Here is a 23914-nt window from a genome sequence, read left to right on the forward strand (position 1 = left end):
TTCGGCCAACTCTCCCCACCATTGCGCACATGCGGCTGCGATGCCATCAGGCAACATATCATCCCAGTCGCCTCCGACTTTCCAGGCTTGCTGTAGCAGTATCTTTCCCGGCACAACTGCCGGTGCTGCTAGACCTAGCGGATCAAACACTGACGCAACACACTTGAGGAGGGATCGCCGGGTCCAAACAGACGGCCTATCGGACTCGCCTAGCGCTGCTATGCTGAGCAAGTCATCACTGGTTTTCCATTTCAGACCGAGAACTTTATCTCCGGCCTCTGGATCGCACGGGATTTCGTTGCCTCGCCACTTGCGTAACTCCATGCCAGCATCCGTAAGCACACGCACGCTGAACTCTTGCATCTCCTTAGCTTCCGAGGCATTTGAGACACTAGAGACCAAATCGTCAACGTAGAAACTCGTGAGCAAGAGATCAATACGATCTCGCTCTTTGGGTACAGACAACGCCCGTAGCTCCTTCAAGTGATGCTGAATCACCGCAGTAAGCATGTATGGCGAGCAGTTTACGCCAAATGGCAGTTTCGTTAGCCTCCAGGTTAAGAGTTCATCGCTGTCGCTTCGACCGGGCCACAAGAAACGCAGGTACGGACGGTCTTCGGGATTAACCGCGACCATGAAGAAAGCCTTGCGGATGTCCGCTTGCAGCGCGCTCTTATATTCACGGAACCGTAATAGCATACCTGCGAGACTCGGCAATAGCGACGGTCCAGGGTCAACCATGTCGTTCAACGACTTGCCATCTGGAGCCGTCGCCGAGGCATTGAACACCACTCTTAACTTCGTGGTTGCAGCGTGCTCGCGGAATACACCATGATGCGGTACATAGTACCCGGCATCGCTCTCACATGGCTCCAGCTCAATTGCTCCAAGCTCACGGTACTCCCTGATCAGCACATCATCATAGAGCGCACGCTTCCCATTCCTCTTCAGCTTTTCAAGAAGCCGCGTTGCGATGACTCTAGCTTGAGTAAAGTTATCCGTTGGGCGACGCTCATTTCGCCACAAGAGACCCACTTGGTACCCGCTGCCCTGGCGACATAGCGGGAACGATGGCAGGTGCTGATGTTGTTCTGGAGGTTCATCCAACTGCCATAGTTGTTCAATGTGGGCTGTGACACATGACACGGTCACCGGCTGACTGTTTCGACTTGGTGCAGACGCTGGACCAGATAATACATTACCTATCTCTGTGTTCCACACCGTCTCACCATTAACTTCCTTCTTGCTGTGCAGTACCGCGTTGATATAGTCTGCACCAATCAGCATATGTATTTCGTCTGATGTCCCTTGTTGAGGCTTGTCACTCAGCTCTACTCCCCAACTGTGCCACTGCGCAATGGTCTGCGGACTTGCGCACTTCAGGTCCAGCTCAAGCGTTGGTTTCACGAACGCGCGTACCCGAATGCTAGCGGAGCTACCCTGGATCGTGATGGCGTACTTATCCATGCGCTGTTGGGTTGGTTCCGCGCCGAACGGCTTCACCTCTACATTTTCAACCCCAACGTGTTCTGCATCGATTGCTGACACCAACGCTGCAGTCACGAATGACGCCTCAGCACCCGAGTCCAGGAACACTCGAACCTTCGCGTTTCGAGTTCTTCCCTCAACTCGTGCCACTCCGGTCATCAGCCGCACACTTGGCGAGTGTAGACAGCACGACCCAACATTCTTCTCCGTAACTATCTCAGTCGGTTTCTCCCGGCTGTAACCTGCTCTATCCAACACATCATGTATTAGCAGGTGGTGTTTCCTCTGGCATTTCGTGCATCTCGAGCCTGACCGACATTCTCTGGCCATATGGCCATACTTAAGGCAGTTCCAGCAGAGTCTCTCTCGCTGCAGAAAACCCTTTCTCTCTTCCTGTGGCAGCGACTTTAGCTGCTTCTCTGCATCTGCGACCGATATCGCCATGCACTGTGCCGACGCCGTGGGCCTTGGCACGGATCGTTCTACTGGCTTCCTGGCAGTATCACCCTGTCGTCCGTGCGCGACCTGGTAAGACGCGCCGTGCTCCTGTACCTGGCGCAGTGACATCCCGTAGCACTGCCGTTCGACCAGGTACGTCTTCATCTCAGGTCCGCATTGCTCCAAGATTACCTGCTTTGCCATTGCTTGCAGCACCGGGGCCATTTTACCTATATCGGCGCTATACTTGGTGCCCACCTCGCCATCTTCTGTCATAGCGAGTGTGGCCCACACCTCTACCTCTCGGCAAACACGGACAACGTATTGATGAAACGACTCATCTGACCGCTGCTTGCCTGTCAGCAATGTCTTCCACGCTTTATCCGGAGTCTTTCCGAGCGAGGCAAGCAACTCTCGCTTTGCTTCCTCGTAATTGTTGCATCCAATACATATCCTCTCCGCTTTGCTACCCGCTAGCGCGATGCGCAGTCGCAGCAGCCATTCGCTTTCTTCGAACTCGTTCTTGGAACAGATGTCCTCGAACAGGTCAAGATAACGCTCCAATGGCTGCGTTCCATCATATGAGGGGATTTTCATCACCGGTTGACGCCCACCGCTGTGACTGGGAGATTCCTCTGTACCTCCCATCGTGGCTTTACCCTCACCCTCCTGCGCATTGGCGATGCGCTCGTTAATCTCCTTTAGTGTTTTGGCAAACTCGGTGCGGAGCGCCTCCTCTCGCCGTCTGGCACTGCGCTCCTCACGCTCCGCGTACTGTTGGAGCCTCTGCTCCACATGTACCTTCAACAACTCGCCTTCTAATCCTAACCGCTCTCCATTGTCGATAAAGCTGGCTTCCAAATTGTTCCATAGTTCCTCTGCCATGCTCGCTCCTATCCTGGCGTGGTCGCCAAATGTTATGAACCCTCTAAGATTCTCTAAATTGTCAGGATCGTACGACCACACGGCACGAGGACGACTGTTTTCCTTTACACAGTATATTTCACTTCATCTGATAATTAACAATGAACACTAATAACACCAGCTATTTATAGCATGCAAAAAACAGCGTACATGCAAAACATAAGCAGATAAAACTGGACATAACAGCGTATACAGCAAAATGCACACAACGCATATAGCGTATGCCATGCAGCAACATCAGCGGTACGGCGGAGTCGAAATACAACATTTCAATGAATACAATGCCATAAGCGCGAAGGCCTTTCCCAATTGAGAACTGGTGGTTTACAACAAGCTGTGTGGACCCTGGCTTGCGCCAGACGCTACTGAAGTAACGTCTTCTGCATAGCTACGGGAATTAAACAATATTTTTAAGAAGAGATTTATGTTGGATTTCAAGTTTGTTCACAAGATGCTGACTTAGACTACACCAGGACTGACATGCATACTGGAAAATAGGTAATAGATACGAGCGATAAAACATAGAACGGCATGTATTTGGCAGATGAGAACGATGAGGATATAGCATGCCGAGAACACTACTAGTTTTCTTGCGAATATAGTCTACATGAGGAGCCCATGTTAGACAGTCGTCAATAATTATACCAAGGTGCTTATGTTCATGGACAATTTTTATGGTCGATGAGCTGCCAGGACATGATAAAGGCACAATGTCATTGCAGAACTGATCACTATCACCGCTACACAAGAACATCTCTTTGGTTCTACTAGTGTTCGGTCTCAGCTTCCAAGTCGACATCCAAGAAATGGTCGAGTTTATCTTTTTCAGGAGGTCATCAACTAGCAATTGCCTGCAACTACTTGAAGCGGAAAATGTGGTGTCATTGGCGAACAGTGAAACATTAGGGACAGACATCGGTAGATCATTGACGTAAACTAAAAAGAATATTGGCCCCAGGATTGACCCCTGTGGCACACCAGAATTAATTGCCTGGAGAGACGAGAGGGTGTTGCCGACGCGTACAGCCTCAGGCTGTACGCGTCGGCACCTGTGACCTGCCAGTTAAGTAGCCTTCAAAGAAACAAAGCAGGTTGCCACCAATGCCATAGGCACCCAACTTGGCAATCAGGCCTCTATGCCAAACGGTGTCAAAGGCTTTCGCCAGGTCAAAGAAGCACATGCCAGTATGTTCTTTCAAATGTCGGGACTGCATGATGTTCTGGATTAGGTGGACTAGGTACAAAGCTATGGAGTCCCTCGCCGGAAACCAGACTGCATGGTATGCAAGTACGGGGACAAGTGTCAATATAGCTGATCGTACACAATGCGCTCAAACAGCTTTGAAATACAGCACAGTGGAGAGATGGGTCTGTAGTTCGTTGCATCCGACCGGCAGCATTTGCGCTTATAAATTGGGACCACTAATGCGTATTTCCAAGCGGAGGGAAAGATTCCAGACGACAGAGAAATGTTAAGGAGCAGCGATAACGGATATGCTAGGCTGTCTTGGAGGTGTTTCAGGATTTCGTTCTGTATACCATCGTAACCAGGAGACTTCTTATTGGGGAGACTGCGTATGTATCTGGTTACAGTACGGGATGAAATCGTCAGCGATGTAAACGTTGACTCTATAGGTATTTGGTGGATAGGAGGAACTAACCATTCAGGTCTGTCCATAACGCAGAAGCTGGTAAACTGCTCATTCAGAGCATACGCAATATCAAAAGGCGCAGTGGCGGAACTTTGGTCGGACCGTGTAATTGCTGTTGGAATAGAGCCCAATGACGATGCTGATTTACGAAGAGTTCTTATAAATGAGTGAAGTGATGGACGCTGGCTGTCGGTGAGAGAAGTAGTAATGGACTGGACGTATTCTTTATGGGCTACACGTGATAACGTTTTTGCTATATTCCGCTGACGTTTGTACTGCGTTGCATTTGACGGGGTAGGTATGTTTTATAGATGCTGTAGAGGTCATGCTTTCTCTTAATGCCTGCCCTGAGCACTGGTGTCATCCATGGTGGATCCTGGCGTGAAGAGCGGGTTCGGTTTCTGGTGGATGACTGGTGATCGCGGTGAGAAGAGCAGACTGAGAGAGACGATTCGAGGACAGACGAGAAGTTAGAGACGGCTGTATCAATATCAAGGCCGCATAATTTGGGTCATCCAGCATAAAACAAAGAAAAACAGAGCCTAAAGTGTACTGTAAACGCTCACGACTCCACAGAAACGGGAACAAGACCTGCGATTTTGTTCCTGAAAACACCAGTGCAAAGCAATGGCCAAGAACATTAGCAAAAGAGCACCAAACTAGCACATGAGCTTGGTTACAAGACCGGGGGGGGCACTATTCAAGAGAGGGCTCTATTCGCGCGAGTACGGTACATTGGCCAGTTCTTGTGACTTCATCAAGGCATGCATGCGAAATTTCGACACCATCGCTTACTAGACTGCAATAAAATGTGCAGAAGCAGTTTCATGATCTCCAGTAAAAGGTAGCACCGAGTGGCCATCACCGAAAGACCTTGAACTTTTTTATTTATTTTATTTTTACTGAATACCACAGAACCATCAAATGCTGCACAGCGGGGGCGGTGGCATATTGGATGGAAGTGGGGGCGGGGCAAAAGTAACTCCTCCGACCAAAGGTCTCGGAATCATCATTACTCCTGTGCGCCGATACATAGGAGAAAAGAAACATATACATCCAAGAGGGAAGCACCGGCTATGCAAACGATAATGGGGAGAATTTGAGATTGAGATAGGACAAAACAATAGTAAAAGCAGTGCACCGTAGGAAGATGGAGAGAACTGATAATTGCATAGCATAGGCTGAGCGAAGGGGATCAAAGAGGGGTAGAAGGGAGCTGGAGTGCGGTCAGTATAATTTGGCTGGTGTGTTGGCTGCGATGGAGAGATCATAGCCTGTCTGTGGCCCACTCCCACTTGCTGCGCCGCAAGTGGTCGTTGACATTTTTCTTGAAGGTGTGCATACCTCTGTGAGAAGGGGGCGACTGCAGAAGGGTAGGTGGGAGCTGATTCCACGTTGCGATGAGGGAGTGGGGAAATGAGCGGAGCGTGTTGTTTCGTGACTGACGAGGAAGGATACTGGTGAGTTGTGATGGATGATGTGCTGCAGATCTGGTTGTCTCACGAGTAGACATGCGGCTTTGCGGTGCAGCTGCTGATGGTGACAGAATGGCTTTCACCATTTCCGGACCCTCCACAAAGTGCAGCTTGTACAGAAAGCAGAGCCCTGCTACGGTACGGCGAATGTCGAGGCTCAGGAGGTATGATCCACCTCCAATTATGTGCAGGGCACGGCGCTGGATGGCAGTGAGGCGGGCCAAGGTGGTGGGGGCTGCGCTCATCCACACCAGCATGCCGTACTCTAACACAGGGCGGACAAAGCCAAGGTACACGATTGCCCGGTGCTTTGGGTCTAGCACAGCCAATGCCTTGCGGAGGAAGCCGAGCCGCTGGGCTCCGCGTACTGCAAGCTGTCGAATATGGCTGCGGAATGCCAGCTGCCTACTGAAGAAGAAAAGAATTCAAGCTTCAATTGGCAAACCTGTCGTAGTATTCGGGCGCATTCTGTACAATTTTGTAGCAGAGTTGCTTGTGAATGCTTTCAATTTTTGCTGTACCTGGAATGTTTCACTCGACGGTCAACTCCCCATTGCCGTGTCGGTTCATATCCTTGTTTGGATATGGATGTTGTCGATGTCAACTACAGCACTGTCAATGTTTCCTAGTCCTCTCCTTGTTTATAGCTAGTAAATATGTCATGCAGACTATATATACGCAGGCTCTCAAATGTGACATGTAGAATATCAAAGCATGAGTTGCACAGTGTGCATACTGAATACACTGGATACACAGATCACTTTACAAGGAGTCATAGAGTACGAGTTTAACCAGTTCATATGTTGAGTAGGTTAGAAGTACCTGAAGTATCTCCGGAATGATTCACTGGTTTCTCACCTCACCATTGCTGTGTCGGATGATCTTCTCATTTGGACATGAATGTGTCTGATATGAACTTCAGACCGTAAGTCAATATTCCTCCAGCCCTCCTCCTTTTTTATTACAATTATATTTGTCATGTCGACCACGCCGACTGTTGGATGTGATGTCAACTGGATTCTTTACTGTGCAAGGGGCACTGGAAAGTTATGTTACATTCCCTGGCGTGAAAGTCAGCTTGAGCACTGCTTGATAGCGCTAACCAACGGCCTTACATATTGTGAGATCCTTGTCAGTTTAGTGCTAGATGGTCCTCGTCTGACTGTTCAAAAATCTGGGTTTAGTTGGTGGAATCGACCGGAGAACTTGTGCCCACATTTGCTTCCATGTTCGACATAACGAATAGGATTCACAGTGAGTTGGCTTCTAGATTTTATTATTGCCACACGACTAGATGTTATGTTCATATAAATTATCGGACTTCCAGGGAATTTAACGGTTGTGGGTTTTCTGCAAATCGTTATCTCTGTTTTCCAGGGTATCTGTGTGCAACCAGATCGATAGATATGAAACAAAAGGTTCTCCACTGCGTGCATAAGATAAAACTCTCTCAAATGCCTGATATTTGGATACGTGTTGCGTTTTGTTGGTGTGATGTAGATCGCAAGAGCAGGGAGGGAGTGTTCAAAAGCTGCATCGCTGATATCGTGCATGAGCGTGTGCTGCTCATGGGCCCTGGTCGCGGTGGAAAGACGGGACTGGCGAGGTCTCTGGCAGAGAAGGAGTTCAAAAAGACCGCAAGCACGCTAGGCATCGACATGGACAAGCTGACGTTCTTCTTGGACGAGAGTGAGGAAGGTGCGTACAAATTGAAGCCAACAAATGCGGCAGACCATCTAGCCCAGTTGGCTGCTTCAATTGTCAACACAGTTATGCGCACTGAAGCTCATTACTCTCGGCAAGGAAATGTCAGCGGCGCAAGCGCTAACCCTAACCAGGCAGCTGGAGCAGTTCGCACAGCTTTGAGCAAGTTTTTCAAGCGCCTGGATGAGGCTCGTGGTTTGGATGAGGACACCATACACATCGATGTGTGGGATTTGGCAGGGCAGATGCCATTCCACGCATTGCATGACCTGGTGTTCTCACCCGAGCGCACCACGTACTGCGTCGTCTTCAATGCCAGCATCGAACTGGGTACACCGTATGCGGATATCCTGACTGATGAAGATGGCGAGGACAATCAGCTCAACATCGACCAACCCACCTGTACCTACTTTGATGTCATCGACTCATGGCTATGTACAGCCCGCGAAGCAATCACAGACAACGCCACTGCACCGATCTACCTCATTGGTACGCACCTGGATGGCATGACTGAAGAAGATGTTCGCAAGCGAAGGAGACAACTCCAACAACTAGCTGACAACAAGAAGTACACTGACAGCATTGAGCGAGTCATCTTCGTTGACAACACTCTGTCTGGCTCAAAGGTTGACCCAGGAGTTGCAAAGTTGCGTGAAGAGCTGGCGGGCGTAATTCGATTCCGTCGCAGAGAGAAGCTGCCAATCTCGTGGTTGCCATTCCCAGAGGTACTAGAGGCGATTGCACAGGAGACGTCATCGTTCATCATGAGCTATGACAGGGTATGCAGCATCGCTCAGGATGCATGCGGTGATGCTGACGTGGATGTGCCCAGTCTGTTGAGACTGAACCAATCACTCGGCCATCTCATTGTCTTTGATGATGAGGGTAGCCACTTCCCATCTACTTCAGCCACTGTGCCACCTGACGGCCTGCCAACCGCATCAACAGCAGCACAAGCAGCACCAGTGGAGGCAGAAGCACCAGCAGCACAGCCAGCAGCCCCTGAAGCAGCGGCGGCAGCCAAGAGAGATGAAGCCGTACTCACGTCCCGACGTCAGCCACAAGCTAGCGCAGCAGGAGTAGCAGCTGCAGCACTAGAGCAGAAACAAGTTCTAGCCAGCACTCCATGGCTGATGTTGGCATCCAAGGCTGTCCTTTTGCCAGCACCGTCGCTGTTCAAGCAAGCTCGTGGGTTCAGGAAGCAGTATAGGCTGCTGAAGGATGGCATTCTGTGCGAGTCACTAGCGATTCACAGATGGGAGCAGGAGAAGGCCACAAGAGGTCTGGTGCAATCTCAGGAGCAGCGCCGGAGTCTCTTTTCACTGCTAGCTTCGCATGGCGTAGTCTATGATGCAGATGAGGATGATCCATTTGTTACAGGGTGTAAAGTGTATTATGTGCCAGCACTTGCCCAGTGTAAGCCGTCACAAGCGCTAGAGTCCAAATCAGCGTCGCTCTACCTGGTTGGCAAAGATCCAGAAAGGAGCATCACCCAAGCGCATTTTGCCCGGATCACCGTGCGATGCTTGCAGAAGTACCGACCGCACGGGACGAAGGATTTGCGCATGGGCCTCAACGTGTCAATGAGATGCCAGAATGAGTTTCAGCTTCAGCTCTCCTATTCTTCCACCGCCATTCGCATCACAGTCGACACCGACAAGAGGGAGAAGACAATAGATCACTGTGTGTCTGTTGCCCGCTTTCTTCTCGGTGCCATCGGAGAGCTGCAGCAGCTGTATGGCCAGCGCCTGTTGCTCCTCCATCCCAGCATAGCGTGCCTGTGCCGTCACGACAGGCCATGCCAGCTGCACACCCAGCCCCACTGCCAGAGCACCGGGTGCCAGCACTTTGCAACGATCGGTATGGACGTCCGACCAATCCTCTGCGAGCGGCAGCTGGCACAAGTTGACCTGTCAACGTGGGACAGATGGATCAAGGTAAACATTGCTATTATTCTAGTCTCTGTTCGCTACTGCCTTTCTGCTGTCCCAACACATACATGTATACTATAATAATAATTCTAAAGATGTGCCTTGAGCCAACGCATTGTTCCCAATACATAGAGAATGCACTTGCATGTGCTATCGCATAGTTACATAGCTTGCTTAGTGTTGCCACCATATGCATTGCGAAGACAACAGTCATATTCAGAGGAATGTAGCCAAAATGTCAGCTCAATTGGGGACTATTATAAAATGTATATTGTTTGGACTTATTGATGGACGCAAAGTATTGCGAGAGCTTCCAGTTTAGCCTCACCGTACAAGTAAAAGCACGTAGCATGGGATGGAGAAAGAGTTCAAAACTAAACATGTTTACAGACAGCACATGCAACAGTACCTGGTGAAACAGTACTGTAGTATATACAAGTATGAGACTTGCGCCCGAGGCCGGTGAAACAGCATGGTAATGTTGCAGACTTGGGGAACTGGCGAGCCGCACAATTGGCGGGTAGGGGAAATCAAGTAAAGAAGCCCTACTGAAGAGCCCAGGGCAGACAGGTGTAGAAGTGAATCCCATAAATCGAGGGTATGCATGGCGTGCATAGATGAGTCATCCAGATCAAGGTCACGTACTTGTATATACATACATACATAAATTCACACGAATACATGGTCTTTCACCTTAGAATACATGCAGATCATGTTTACAAATTGTAATGAATTGTTTGGGTGATTTTTAGAGCCTATAGTTGTCTAACATATGTGTGTGGACTTCGGTGGGGTGAATAGCAACTGAATAGAGCGGTTTGCAGTTGTCAAACCCCTCCACATTGTTTTATTATTCCTTTGTGTGTTGTTGATCTTATTTTTCAGCCGTTCTACCCGACGTGCGATGTTGCTGACTTGTGTCGCTTAGTTGATGAAGGCACTGCCGGAATGGATGATGGTGGTGAGTGAAACAAAATACTTGGACATGAGATAGGGGAGACACATACTTATAGACCTGGCTCACAAGACTATTATAATTACTGTTGTTATTCTCGTACTCATCCCGAATTCGCCTCATGACAGCAGAGTTGGCTGAACGCATGTATGTGTGTTTGAGAGAGAGAGAGAGAGAGAGAGAGAGAGAGAGAGAGAGAGAGAGAGAGAGAGAGAGAGAGAGAGAGAGAGAGAGAGAGAGAGAGAGAGAGAGAGAGAGAGAGAGAGAGAGAGAGAGAGAGAGAGAGAGAGAGAGAGAGAGAGAGGAGAGAGAGAGAGAGAGAGAGAGAGAGGTAGGGAAGGGGGAGGGAGAGAGAGAGAGATAGGTGATACGTGATACGTGATCACATTTGAGTGCATGACGGTGTGCATTTTGAGCTCAGTTTGCTTTCACTGTTGTTGCGATTCTTGTGGCATTTTCAGTGAAACATTCCCCCATGTCTATGTTTCATTTGCAAAATCGGGCATTGCAAACAATTTCGTTCTTTCTTCAATGTGGCTTTTCTCTGCTTGTTAGTCAATCCTTGGTGTGATGATCGCTACAAGAGATGGCATCAGTGGTTCGTGGAAACACTGGAACCACAGTCGACTCGACTGGCAGCGATTTCAAAGGGGCTGATCACAGAGGCTCTCTACAAAAGGCTGATGGATACCAATCTTCGAGCTGATCACAATGAGCAATTGCTATGGGCTGCTTCTGGTGGTGGACGTAGGACATTCAAGCTGTTCCTCGGGGTCCTTGCCGACCTTGGCTACAACTTTGTGGAAGTGCGAACCAAGCTGCAAGTGCTAGTGTCGCCTGACACTGACAGCACTGCTGCCACATACAGTAAGTATTATGAGCCCATTAGAATAATGATCCTTTTTTGCAATGATCATCACATAAGACAAGACGATTCCAAGTTTCCTTATATAGACATTCACAATTTTGTTGCTCCCTGTCTTTTGAGCGGAACACATGGGAATTGAAGAGTACAGTTGCACTACATTCCCATATTTGGTATATTATGCGTTTATTTCAATTGAAGCTGCAAGCATGCTGGCAGTGAAAAGGCCTCGCATAATGCCGGAATTCATGCTAAACAGCTGTGCAACCACTATACATATTATAGGCTATCAGCAGGAATCAGATGGGCTGCCATGGAACAATGCGGGTGTTGACAACACTCATCTGCTGGCATCAGCAGCTGGCTGCAGTTGTTAGGCAGTCGTTGCAATGGAACTGAGGGCCACTAGGGCTATGGTATGATGGCTGTCATCTGCAGGCCGAGTTGCTGATGTTTGGTGGAGTTCAGGTGCTTTCCCTGTAGCCAGCCATGCCAGGCTTCATGCCGATATTTTTTGCCTGTTGTGGAAATTTGTTTGTTGTTCCAAAGGTGTGATCGCTGATGGAGAATCAAGTCCGCAGGTGTCTACGCTTCAGTTCATCCCAGTAGTCTCAGTGACAGAGTCCGGGTGAGTTTGATTTACCCCCCCCCCCCCCCCTCCCCCCTCTGCACCTTTCTCATCAAATCATACTGGCAGGTCTAATCATGACCATAGCATCTGACCTGCTTTGAAGTTTTGTGGCCCATGCCGGATTTTTTGGCCCGTGTTGGGTTGTTAATAAGTCCATACTGCATAGTTTAAGAGGGCTGACACGAACACAATTTTCGACAATACGAGTAAAACATTGTTGACGGTAACAAACGTACGAACGAATGTCCTTCAAGATCCTTTTCCTGGGTGATTTGTAATGACACCGCACCACTGCATTGCAATGTGACAAGTCGGTGGGTTTACTTCATGCGGGTTGTCACACCACGCTTCCATGGGTGTGTGAAGTGTATATACTCCACACATGCAAGTCTTGACTTAACTTCCTTACTGCGTGTGAGTCTCCTATCATCGCACAATACTACAGTATACAGTAGAACCTTTGACTAACGACCACCCCTTGGGGCCAGAGAAAGCGGTCTTTAGTGGCAGGTGGTCTTTAGTTAGAGGTTTGCACCCCACAACCATAATATGAATGTGAGACCGTCCGTGTCTGACGAAGTGGTCAGTAGTACCAGGTTGGTCGCTGGTCAAGGTGGTCTTTAGTTACAGGTTTCACTGTAGTACATGTGCTGTGCACACAATGAAAGACTGGAAGTCCGAGTCGCAGCCTGGTCTCTGTTCATACTCTCACTGGGTAGATCTACTTTGCTTAATTTACATATAGCGTTGAATAGCAGCGAATCTAATCCCGCAATGGAGTCTGTGCGTTATGCCAGCTGCTAGGATCTGAGTCTAGTATGCAGCACTTTCCCACTGGCTAGATGTTGAATGCTGTCAGTGTGCGGTGCAGTAAGCCACAGTCTGCTTCTAAATTCCCTGTTGATGTATTATCGCCTACAGGAGAATGCTGGAGGACATCGATGATCAGGTCAGCTTCTGCAGCCAGCTGAATGAGATCTTCAGCAAGGAAGAACGAGGTGGGTGGGCATAGGTTGTTCGGATGGTATATTTGGTTTTCAACCAGCTGGCCCCTGCTACTTTCGACACGGAAGTTTGCTTTCTGTTTAATGGTCCCGCTAGGAGAGCTGGGCAATGTGCTGCCATGGTGATTCCAAGCCGTAACCAATTATGGTTTTGTCATAGTGTTACCATTGTACTCTAGCTGCTAGTGTAGGAAGAAGGAGCCCCTATTGTGTGTGATCCCTGGTAACCTAATCAGTGGGGCATTGTCCCGGAAACATGCGGGTGCTGAGTTCGAAATCACCTAGTGGATCCTTCTTCCAAAACATACATGCAACTCTGTTTTGATTCTGCTGCCATGGTGGTGTGATGCTGTTGCCATGGTGGTGTGATGCTGTTGCCATGGCGGTGTGATGCTGTTGCCATGGCGGTGTGATGCTGTTGCCATGGCGGTGTGATGCTGTTGCCATGGCTTCTGCCATGGTGTTGTCACAATGCGTCCAAGGTGTTGTGATGCTGTAGGCATGATGTTGTAATATGTTGCCTTGTTTATGATGGATTCCACCTCCCTCCCCCTCCCCCTCCCTCTGTTAATCTCTAGATGATCTGGCGTGTTCGATTGTGGAGGAAGTAACTGGAAGCAGTGAGAACTCTGAGAAACTGATCATCGACTCATTCCGCCGCCGTCAAGATGCACCTGATTACCGTGATGCTAAGGCTATTCTTCACTACTGGATGAGTAAGCGGACTGCCCCACCATGCACGAGTGATCTGATCAAGCTCACGCGCGCCGTCTGTCCGTTGCGTCTTTCCAAAATCAAGGCGTTGTTCGGGTGAGTGCTCACTCATTCGGTCCCTGGCTGCACTACACACACACGCACACGTGCACACACACACGCACACGCACACGTGCACAACCACACACACACACTCACACACACACACACACACACACACACACACACACACACACACGCTGACACGCACACACACACACACACACACACACACACACACACACACACACACACACACACAGTTCACACTCAAACTTCACTGCTGTGACGAATATCCGCACTGGACTGTTTTCAAAATGTTGTAACTGTCTTGTGCATATTTCTACCTTCTCTGTTTGTTCTGTAGTAGCTCTGCCAAGTCATCCGACTGACTCGACTTGCTGATACCACCACTTACGCTGTGTGTGTCTCAGATGGACGTCAGAAAGGCGTGCGTAGGGTTGTTGTACATAGCACCTCGGATCACCAGTGGCCGCAGGTTTAGTTCCGCCAAACATGCCATGTGATAATGCTGTACTTGGTTCCATTCCGCCTTTTCTTCTTTGTTTTCTGCCCTCCTATTACGTATATTGATTCTCCAATTCATTCTCCAATTCATTCTCCAATTCATTTTCCAAGGTATCCTTCTATGCAGATTAGTATGCTGATTACAGCTTTAGTTCTGGATTGTTCTTTTTAAAACTACTGTCGCTTTGTTTAGCTATATTTCTTGTTTAACTCCATTTCTTGTTTAGCTTTATTTCTTGTTTAACTCCATTTGTTGTTTAGCTCTATTTCTTCTTTAGCTCTATTTCTTGTTTACTTCAAAATTGGCTATATTTCTTGTTCTTGATACTATTAGTATATGTAGGTCATTCCGATCTCAAGGCAGGGAATATGCTTGCTGCGTGTTTCCCATTTCCACATGGCATTTTGAATGCACCCTGCTGTATTGCACAAAACAATACATGTCTGCTCCCCCCACCTTCCCCCCCCCCCCCCCCACCTCTCCTCGCCCGGGCCCTGCCCAGTGTCCAGAGTAGGGTGCGTACTCTGCCCCCCCCCCCCACCCCTTTCCTCTCCCCTCCCCGCCCTGCCCAGTGTCCATTGTACATTTACATGTATTTGTGCATTCTCAGGTCTCCCCCCCCCCCACCCCCACCGTTATCCCCCCCCCCACCGATATCCCTCCCCTACACAGCCACTGATGCCTTGCTGATGCTCAGCTACTTGCTCTTCCTTTTCAATTGAATTTATATGAATAGACTTGCTCGACTTTCTTGCACGCTGCTGGATCACACTGTCACTGCTTCTCACTTTTCTAGTTCTGAGTCCAGCATAGTTTCGCACTTGTTCTGCAGCCGTATCGCTCCCCTACGTCCGCCATTTTGCCGTTTACCGTGACTGCTGTGTCCAGTGCACGTTGCATAGTGTCGTTTTCACCTGCCAGACCCACAGCTGCTGCAATAGCTCACCCAAGCATGGTAGCAAGTTACTATCAACGCTAACATACTCTTAGATACATGATTTGCACTACTATCTTTTTCTGCCTCTTCTCTAGATCTGCCACCTCCTCCTCCCCCCCCCCCCCCTCACCCTGCTTCAGCCTATCCCGTTCGCTATGTACATGTACATGTGTCTGCCCAAGCTCGTTCCCAGTTTTCTCGTTGTGGCACTGCTTTCCTGTATTGCCTCGGGCATGAAATCTACAATATGTACAATATGTACATGCAGATATGCAACACTGATTCTTATTGATTGCATACGTTTTGACCACCTATGTCAAGGAATCGCCACCTTTGGAGGCTCGGAGCTCATTGTGTCTGCCTTCCAATAGTGTACTACAGTCAAAGATTATGACTTGTTTTTTAAACCAAATCCACTATGCTGTCGAAAACAGTGGGGAGAGTGGTGGCGGGGCCATGGCTGCTCAGCCGACGTTGCTGGTATCGGCATGCACACAGACATGGGTTGGGCCAACGCAGTGTTATGTTCACCGAGTACCGTGTAGTACTATACTACTATACTCTATAACTGAGCATATCACAGTACTACTATACTCTACTACTGAGCATATCACAGTACTACTATACTCTACTACTGAGCATATCACAGTACTACTATACTCTACTACTGAGCATATCACAGTACTACTATACTCTACTACTGAGCATATCACAGTACTACTATACTCTACTACTGAGCATATCACAGTACTACTATACTCTACTACTGAGCATATCACAGTACTACTATACTCTACTACTGAGCATATCACAGTACTACTATACTCTACTACTGAGCATATCACAGTACTACTATACTCTACTACTGAGCATATCACAGTACTACTATACTCTACTACTGAGCATATCACAGTACTACTATACTCTACTACTGAGCATATCACAGTACTACTATACTCTACTACTGAGCATATCACAGTACTACTATACTCTACCACTGAGCATATCACAGTACTACTATACTCTACCACTGAGCATATCACAGTACTACTATACTCTACTACTGAGCATATCACAGTACTACTATACTCTACTACTGAGCATATCACAGTACTACTATACTCTACTACTGAGCATATCACAGTACTACTATACTCTACCACTGAGCATATCACAGTACTACTATACTCTACTACTGAGCATATCACAGTACTACTATACTCTACCACTGAGCATATCACAGTACTACTATACTCTACTACTGAGCATATCACAGTACTACTATACTCTACTACTGAGCATATCACAGTACTACTATACTCTACCACTGAGCATATCACAGTACTACTATACTCTACCACTGAGCATATCACAGTACTACTATACTCTACTACTGAGCATATCACAGTACTACTATACTCTACTACTGAGCATATCACAGTACTACTATACTCTACCACTGAGCATATCACAGTACTACTATACTCTACCACTGAGCATATCACAGTACTACTATACTCTACTACTGAGCATATCACAGTACTACTATACTCTACCACTGAGCATATCACAGTACTACTATACTCTACCACTGAGCATATCACAGTACTACTATACTCTACTACTGAGCATATCACAGTACTACTATACTCTACCACTGAGCATATCACAGTACTACTATACTCTACTACTGAGCATATCACAGTACTACTATACTCTACTACTGAGCATATCACAGTACTACTATACTCTACCACTGAGCATATCACAGTACTACTATACTCTACCACTGAGCATATCACAGTACTACTATACTCTACTACTGAGCATATCACAGTACTACTATACTCTACTACTGAGCATATCACAGTACTACTATACTCTACCACTGAGCATATCACAGTACTACTATACTCTACCACTGAGCATATCACAGTACTACTATACTCTACTACTGAGCATATCACAGTACTACTATACTCTACCACTGAGCATATCACAGTACTACTATACTCTACCACTGAGCATATCACAGTACTACTATACTCTACTACTGAGCATATCACAGTACTACTATACTCTACTACTGAGCATATCACAGTACTACTATACTCTACTACTGAGCATATCACAGTACTACTATACTCTACTACTGAGCATATCACAGTACTACTATACTCTACTACTGAGCATATCACAGTACTACTATACTCTACTACTGAGCATATCACAGTACTACTATACTCTACTACTGAGCATATCACAGTACCACTATACTCTACTACTGAGCATATCACAGTACTACTATACTCTACTACTGAGCATATCACAGTACTACTATACTCTACTACTGAGCATATCACAGTACTACTATACTCTACTACTGAGCATATCACAGTACTACTATACTCTACCACTGAGCATATCACAGTACTACTATACTCTACCACTGAGCATATCACAGTACTACTATACTCTACCACTGAGCATATCACAGTACTACTATACTCTACCACTGAGCATATCACAGTACTACTATACTCTACTACTGAGCATATCACAGTACTACTATACTCTACCACTGAGCATATCACAGTACTACTATACTCTACCACTGAGCATATCACAGTACTACTATACTCTACTACTGAGCATATCACAGTACTACTATACTCTACCACTGAGCATATCACAGTACTACTATACTCTACTACTGAGCATATCACAGTACTACTGTACTCTACTACTGAGCATATCACAGTACTGCTATACTCTACCACTGAGCATATCACAGTACTACTGTACTCTACTACTGAGCATATCACAGTACTGCTATACTCTACCACTGAGCATATCACAGTACTACTATACTCTACTACTGAGCATATCACAGTACTACTATACTCTACCACTGAGCATATCACAGTACTACTATACTCTACTACTGAGCATATCACAGTACTACTATACTCTACCACTGATCATATCACAGTACTACTATACTCTACTACTGAGCATATCACAGTACTACTATACTCTACTACTGAGCATATCACAGTACTACTATACTCTACTACTGAGCATATCACAGTACTACTATACTCTACCACTGAGCATATCACAGTACTACTATACTCTACTACTGAGCATATCACAGTACTACTATACTCTACTACTGAGCATATCACAGTACTACTATACTCTACCACTGAGCATATCACAGTACAACTGTACTCTACTACTGAGCATATCACAGTACTACTATACTCTACTACTGAGCATATCACAGTACTACTATACTCTACTACTGAGCATATCACAGTACTACTATACTCTACCACTGAGCATATCACAGTACTACTATACTCTACTACTGAGCATATCACAGTACTACTATACTCTACTACTGAGCATATCACAGTACTACTATACTCTACTACTGAGCATATCACAGTACTACTATACTCTACCACTAAGCATATCACAGTACTACTATACTCTACCACTGAGCATATCACAGTACTACTATACTCTACTACTGAGCATATCACAGTACTACTATACTCTACTACTGAGCATATCACAGTACTACTATACTCTACTACTGAGCATATCACAGTACTACTTTACTCTACTACTGAGCATATCACAGTACCACTATACTCTACTACTGAGCATATCACAGTACTACTATACTCTACTACTGAGCATATCACAGTACTACTATACTCTACTACTGAGCATATCACAGTACTACTATACTCTACCACTGAGCATATCACAGTACTACTTTACTCTACCACTGAGCATATCACAGTACTACTATACTCTACTACTGAGCATATCACAGTACTACTATACTCTACTACTGAGCATATCACAGTACTACTATACTCTACCACTGATCATATCACAGTACTACTATACTCTACTACTGAGCATATCACAGTACTACTATACTCTACTACTGAGCATATCACAGTACTACTATACTCTACTACTGAGCATATCACAGTACTACTATACTCTACCACTGAGCATATCACAGTACTACTATACTCTACTACTGAGCATATCACAGTACTACTATACTCTACTACTGAGCATATCACAGTACTACTATACTCTACCACTGAGCATATCACAGTACAACTGTACTCTACTACTGAGCATATCACAGTACTACTATACTCTACTACTGAGCATATCACAGTACTACTATACTCTACTACTGAGCATATCACAGTACTACTATACTCTACCACTGAGCATATCACAGTACTACTATACTCTACTACTGAGCATATCACAGTACTACTATACTCTACTACTGAGCATATCACAGTACTACTATACTCTACTACTGAGCATATCACAGTACTACTATACTCTACCACTAAGCATATCACAGTACTACTATACTCTACCACTGAGCATATCACAGTACTACTATACTCTACTACTGAGCATATCACAGTACTACTATACTCTACTACTGAGCATATCACAGTACTACTATACTCTACTACTGAGCATATCACAGTACTACTTTACTCTACTACTGAGCATATCACAGTACCACTATACTCTACCACTGAGCATATCACAGTACTACTATACTCTACCACTGAGCATATCACAGTACTACTATACTCTACTACTGAGCATATCACAGTACTACTATACTCTACCACTGAGCATATCACAGTACTACTATACTCTACTACTGAGCATATCACAGTACTACTTTACTCTACTACTGAGCATATCACAGTACCACTATACTCTACTACTGAGCATATCACAGTACTACTATACTCTACTACTGAGCATATCACAGTACTACTATACTCTACTACTGAGCATATCACAGTACTACTATACTCTACTACTGAGCATATCACAGTACTACTATACTCTACTACTGAGCATATCACAGTACTACTATACTCTACTACTGAGCATATCACAGTACTACTATACTCTACCACTGAGCATATCACAGTACTACTATACTCTACTACTGAGCATATCACAGTACTACTATACTCTACTACTGAGCATATCACAGTACTACTATACTCTACTACTGAGCATATCACAGTACTACTATACTCTACTACTGAGCATATCACAGTACTACTATACTCTACCACTGAGCATATCACAGTACTACTATACTCTACTACTGAGCATATCACAGTACTACTATACTCTACTACTGAGCATATCACAGTACTACTTTACTCTACTACTGAGCATATCACAGTACCACTATACTCTACTACTGAGCATATCACAGTACTACTATACTCTACTACTGAGCATATCACAGTACTACTATACTCTACTACTGAGCATATCACAGTACTACTATACTCTACTACTGAGCATATCACAGTACTACTTTACTCTACTACTGAGCATATCACAGTACCACTATACTCTACTACTGAGCATATCACAGTACTACTATACTCTACTACTGAGCATATCACAGTACTACTATACTCTACTACTGAGCATATCACAGTACTACTATACTCTACTACTGAGCATATCACAGTACTACTATACTCTACCACTGAGCATATCACAGTACTACTATACTCTACTACTGAGCATATCACAGTACTACTATACTCTACCACTGAGCATATCACAGTACTACTATACTCTACTACTGAGCATATCACAGTACTACTATACTCTACCACTGAGCATATCACAGTACTACTATACTCTACTACTGAGCATATCACAGTACTACTATACTCTACTACTGAGCATATCACAGTACTACTATACTCTACTACTGAGCATATCACAGTACTACTATACTCTACTACTGAGCATATCACAGTACTACTATACTCTACCACTGAGCATATCACAGTACTACTATACTCTACTACTGAGCATATCACAGTACTACTATACTCTACTACTGAGCATATCACAGTACCACTATACTCTACTACTGAGCATATCACAGTACTACTATACTCTACTACTGAGCATATCACAGTACCACTATACTCTACTACTGAGCATATCACAGTACTACTATACTCTACTACTGAGCATATCACAGTACTACTATACTCTACTACTGAGCATATCACAGTACTACTATACTCTACTACTGAGCATATCACAGTACTACTATACTCTACTACTGAGCATATCACAGTACTACTATACTCTACTACTGAGCATATCACAGTACTACTATACTCTACTACTGAGCATATCACAGTACTACTATACTCTACTACTGAGCATATCACAGTACTACTATACTCTACCACTGAGCATATCACAGTACTACTATACTCTACCACTGAGCATATCACAGTACTACTTTACTCTACCACTGAGCATATCACAGTACTACTATACTCTACTACTGAGCATATCACAGTACTACTATACTCTACTACTGAGCATATCACAGTACTACTATACTCTACTACTGAGCATATCACAGTACTACTATACTCTACCACTGAGCATATCACAGTACTACTATACTCTACTACTGAGCATATCACAGTACTACTATACTCTACTACTGAGCATATCACAGTACCACTATACTCTACTACTGAGCATATCACAGTACTACTATACTCTACTACTGAGCATATCACAGTACCACTATACTCTACTACTGAGCATATCACAGTACTACTATACTCTACTACTGAGCATATCACAGTACTACTATACTCTACTACTGAGCATATCACAGTACTACTATACTCTACTACTGAGCATATCACAGTACCACTATACTCTACTACTGAGCATATCACAGTACTACTATACTCTACTACTGAGCATATCACAGTACCACTATACTCTACTACTGAGCATATCACAGTACTACTATACTCTACTACTGAGCATATCACAGTACCACTATACTCTACTACTGAGCATATCACAGTACTACTATACTCTACTACTGAGCATATCACAGTACTACTATACTCTACTACTGAGCATATCACAGTACTACTATACTCTACCACTGAGCATATCACAGTACTACTATACTCTACTACTGAGCATATCACAGTACTACTATACTCTACCACTGAGCATATCACAGTACTACTATACTCTACTACTGAGCATATCACAGTACTACTATACTCTACCACTGAGCATATCACAGTACTACTATACTCTACTACTGAGCATATCACAGTACTACTATACTCTACTACTGAGCATATCACAGTACTACTATACTCTACCACTGAGCATATCACAGTACTACTATACTCTACCACTGAGCATATCACAGTACTACTATACTCTACTACTGAGCATATCACAGTACTACTATACTCTACCACTGAGCATATCACAGTACTACTATACTCTACTACTGAGTATATCACAGTACTACTATACTCTACTACTGAGTATATCACAGTACTACTATACTCTACTACTGAGCATATCACAGTACTGGATCTTGCGGCCGAGAAGAGTGCGTCGAACTGGCTCACCTGTCGACCACTCAAGCAGCATGGGTTCTCGCTACACAAGGGCGCGTTTCGAGATGCTGTCTGCCTCCGCTACGGGTGGACTCCGCCCCATCTCCCCCAGAGCTGTGCCTGTGGAGCTGCCTTCACTGTCCCGCGCGCCTTGTCTTGCCCAGTAGGTGGCTATCCGTCTCTGCGGCACAACGAGCTGCGGGACTTGACCGCTACCATGCTCACATCAGCAGCTCATGATATCAGCATTGAGCCACGCCTTCAGCCGTTATCTGGTGAGAATTTTCATCACCGGACGGCTATCCGTGAGGATGGTGCCAGGCTGGATGTTGCTGCCAGCGGGGTATGGGGTGGCCGGTTTGAGCGAGCTTTCTTTGATATTCGGGTGTTCAACCCTCATGCTCGTTCGAACTCGGTCCACTCCATCCCCGCCGCATACGCAAAGCATGAGCGTGAGAAGCGTCGGCATTATGAGGAGCGTGTTCGTGAGGTGGAGCATGCCACCTTCGTTCCCCTCGTATTCAGTGCCACCGGAGGCCAAGGCAAGGCGGCAACTGCCTTTTACAAGCGGCTCGGACTGATCATCAGCGACAAGAAGAATGAGCCTTACTCCATCACAATGGCATGGATCAGATGCAGGTTGGGGTTCGCCCTTCTTAGCTCGGCCATTATGGCCCTCCGAGGACACCGGTCCCGGAGCAGAGTTGCAGTAGCTCAACCATCATCGACCGAACTGGTGGCTGCTGAGTGCAATTTGCATTTATGAACTGTGGCATGTGCGTAGCACTCAAACCGGTGAACATGTGCGCACTGCACTGACTGTCTTTAATGCTCCTCATTGTTTTTGTTTTTATTTATTTATTTTTTACCAGGCGTGGGCCATCCCCTGAAAAAAAAATATCACAGTACTACTTTACTCTACTACTGAGCATATCACAGTACTACTATACTCTACTACTGAGCATATCACAGTACTACTATACTCTACTACTGAGCATATCACAGTACTACTATACTCTACTACTGAGCATATCACAGTACTACTATACTCTACTACTGAGCATATCACAGTACTACTATACTCTACTACTGAGCATATCACAGTACTACTTTACTC

General features: G+C 45.8%; 1 protein-coding gene across 1 annotated transcript; it reads left to right on the plus strand.

The window, feature by feature from the left end:
* The first annotated feature begins 7475 nt into the window (after positions 1 to 7475).
* LOC135819914 (uncharacterized) lies at positions 7476 to 15637 on the plus strand. Its single transcript, XM_065333212.1, has 7 exons — positions 7476 to 9618; positions 10498 to 10573; positions 11123 to 11434; positions 11982 to 12060; positions 12985 to 13061; positions 13646 to 13877; positions 14188 to 15637. The coding sequence occupies exons 1-7, from the start codon at positions 7546 to 7548 to the stop codon at positions 14210 to 14212; spliced, it is 2874 nt and encodes a 957-aa protein (XP_065189284.1). The 5' UTR covers positions 7476 to 7545; the 3' UTR covers positions 14213 to 15637.
* Positions 15638 to 23914: the final 8277 nt, after the last annotated feature.

Source organism: Sycon ciliatum, chromosome 6 (assembly GCF_964019385.1).
Source record: "Sycon ciliatum chromosome 6, ocSycCili1.1, whole genome shotgun sequence".
Taxonomy (NCBI): domain Eukaryota; kingdom Metazoa; phylum Porifera; class Calcarea; order Leucosolenida; family Sycettidae; genus Sycon; species Sycon ciliatum.